The sequence below is a fragment of the Helianthus annuus genome, chromosome 6, assembly GCF_002127325.2.
Source record: "Helianthus annuus cultivar XRQ/B chromosome 6, HanXRQr2.0-SUNRISE, whole genome shotgun sequence".
Lineage (NCBI taxonomy): Eukaryota > Viridiplantae > Streptophyta > Magnoliopsida > Asterales > Asteraceae > Helianthus > Helianthus annuus.
In genome coordinates this window covers 115,896,676-115,900,034 of record NC_035438.2, presented here as the reverse complement: position 1 = coordinate 115,900,034, position 3,359 = coordinate 115,896,676, and the positions used below count along the sequence as shown (strand labels likewise).

The 3,359-nt window shown below is 43.7% G+C and overlaps 1 protein-coding gene across 1 annotated transcript; it reads left to right on the top strand.

The window, feature by feature from the left end:
• Nucleotides 1–1,758: 1,758 nt before the first annotated feature.
• LOC110945005 lies at nucleotides 1,759–2,925 on the top strand. Its single transcript, XM_022186644.1, has one exon. It carries the CDS (start codon nucleotides 1,759–1,761, stop codon nucleotides 2,923–2,925), a length of 1,167 nt encoding a protein of 388 aa, XP_022042336.1.
• The last annotated feature ends 434 nt before the right edge of the window (nucleotides 2,926–3,359 follow it).

Sequence of the window (3,359 nt, the reverse complement as noted above, 5' to 3'; positions counted from 1 at the left end):
CTCTCTCTCATACTGGCCCACCTTCATCCCCCGTCATTGATGCATTCATCTCCATTTTCAACATTCAATTCAATTCAAATCTCTCCACATCTTTCTTTCATTCAAACTCCTACAATTCACGCTTTCTCCATATCTCTCTCTATTCATTACATTACTTTACAACTACAACAGCTTCTAACAACGAATTTCTGATCGCCAAAACCTAGGGTTTAGGCTTTCATAGCTTCCAAGTCATGGCTACAACCAGATCCAACTTACACCCCCTTCGGTCTGTTCCAAAATCTTCATCATCTTCATCGTTTTTAAGTTTCAACAACTCACCAGCAGTCAACCGTCAACATCAGCGGCAGTCTCTGGAGAACCGACGACGCCGTCATCGCCAAAACCGGTCACCGAGAACCTCCGCCGGTTCGTTGCCGGCATCCGAACAGCCCCTCTCTCTCTCTCCTCCCCATCACTCTTTTCTGATCTATCCGCCGCTCACCACCACCCGACAGTGGTGGTGGTGGTCCGTCTTGCTGCTCGAAGAGGGGGGGGGGGTGTTGTCGGAAACGTAAAGATCGGAGGGACGTCGGAGACCTGCTCTGGTCGCCGGTTAGAAGGGAGGGGGCTGGGTGGTTGTTTTGTGAGTGTGGGTGTAGGTTCACCGGCAGCCGGCCGGCACCTACTTGGTTGATCGGAGGGACGTCAGTAATTTGCATATACTTGTCTTGGTTGGATTGTTGCTTGATTGATGGTTTGTTGATTGATATTGTTTTGGTGTGTTTGTGGTTTTAGGGATTAGGGCGACTAATTGGGGATTAGGGTTAGGTATGTGCAGGTGATCATTGAAAGATGGAGAAGATGAGGTTTAGGGTTTTTTATAACAGGGCATAGTAATTGGTAGGTAGAATGACATTAATGCCCTCATGTGCTTCTCATGTGACCTGACTTAACTGGGAAAATAAACTAGGTTTAGGGTAAAGGACATAACCTGAATGGTTTTTCAAACATTAAGTATGTTTTCTGAGCTTATTAAAGACAAAGGACATACTTTGTAATAAATGACATACATAAAGGACGAACTTTGTAATTTACTCGATATTCAATGATAGACCTAGGTAATTTATTATTGCGTCTTGAAGTCAGTTATACAGGCTGCTAAATGAGCCGTGTTGATGGGTTGGCAGGTCCAACACAACCTGAACCTGAAAGTTTCACACGATCCGAACCTGAAAATCATTTAAGACACATGAACCTGAACACGGCACATATATTCATGAATTGACCCAAACATAACCCATTTAACATGAGTATTTTTTTTTGTTTATTAATATTTTCAAACTAAAATTTTTACAACAAAAAAAACCAAATATATATATAACAAAATTACGTTTTAATTACAGAATCTTATGTCAATTTCTTTTTTAATATATTTATTGCAAAATCCAACCCATTTAACTTTTGACAAAAAAAACACATTTTGAGTATATATATATATATTAATAGGCGCCAATCATGCCAGCATTAATTGTAATTATTGTAATATAATTATTGTATTTATCATCTCCAAAAATAGGAGATTTCCTGTAACTATTTATATGGTTGATTGTTAATGAAAGAGGCAAGAGATTAATCTCAATATTCTACATGGTATCAACCCTAAGATCCTAAACCACCTTCCTCCTTGTTCGGCCACCCTTCTGCCGCCTCTGCACCACTGCTGTCATCATCCCTCTTTCACCATCTTTCAACCGTTACTCTACCCCCTTCCCTCCAATGGCTGATAACAAATTACACCCTGCTGTCACGGTGTCAAACATCAAGAACTTTGTTTACGTTACCCTCGACAATGAAGCCGCTGATTACAACATGTGGTCAGAACTTTTCCGGATTCATTGCACGGCTTTCCTAGTAGCCGATCACCTTGAACCCCATCCAACCAAGGCTGCCTCCTCCTCCACAAACAAACAAACAACCCCTCCTTCTTCGACCGACTCATGGGAACGCCTTGATGCCATAGTTCTGCAATGGATCTATGCCACCATCTCTCCGGGTCTTCTGAAAACCATCATCAAAAAGGGCACCACTGCGTATGACGCCTGGGTGGCGATTAAAAATCTCTTTCAAGACAACAAAGCTACCCGAGCCCTCTACCTAAAACAGCAATTTGCCAACACTCGCCTTGAAAACTTCTCTTCCATGCATGAATATTGTCAACCCATCAAAGTTTTAGCCGACCAACTCAACAATGTTGATGCGACTGTCGATGAACAAGATTTGGTCCTACAAACTATCGCTGGGCTTACTGAGCAATATGAGACCGTGGGTACCATTCTCCAAAATACTAAGCCATTACCCTCCTTCGTTGAGGTTCGTTCTCAACTTTGCATGAACGAAACAACTAAAGCCAATCAAGCCCTGCACTCCGCCAACAAACCCGCCACCGCCCTTCATGTCCACAGCCCATCCTCTCCTGCTACACCCACATCTGCCTCCCAAACCCAATCGGACCCCATGCGTGGACGGCCCAAGACTCGTGGTCGCGGAAGGGGCCGTTTTTCAACTAATCAGTCCACTAGGCCCAGATCGCAAAATACCCAATATTCACAGCCCAATCATCCCTACATAATCTTTCCAAACAATAACAATTGGGCCTCAACCCAATGGGCCACCCTCCTCAACAATCAAAACCGCTTTAGCCCACAACAAACCAACCCCCCTTGTCCCTACCCGTTAACCCCACGGTCCAACACCTCCCAAGGTATTCTCGGCTCCCACCCTGCTCAGGCCCACGTGGCTACCTACAGTCCGACACCAACGGATATTGCACAGGCACTCTACACACTCTCTATGAGTCAACCCACGGATCCGATTGGATACATGGATACTGGCGCAACAGGACATATGGAGCAGCCAGGTATAACCTCTCCGTCTGTTTTTTAATTCTTGCACTAATAAACAAATAATTGTTGGAAATGGCACCTCTATTCCTGTTGTTGGACAAGGAAACAAAACCTTACCACCACCCTTTCCACCCTTTAAATTAAACAATATACTTTATGCACCTAACCTTATCAAAAACCTCATATCTGTCCGTCGTCTAACGACTGACAACCTTCTTTCGATTGAATTTGACCCTTTTGGTTTTCTTGTGAAGGACCTCAAGACCAAGGAACCCATCCTTCGATGCAATAGCTCGGGAGACCTCTACCCCCTCACCACCAACTTCATCAAGTCACCTTGCAAACCCACTGCTGTCTTGGGCACCCGGGCACTTCTTTATTGCATTCTTTAAAGTCTAGTTCTTTTATCAATTTTAATAAATCAAACAATGTACTTTGTCAATCATGTGTTTTTGGCAAAAGTGTGAGACTTCC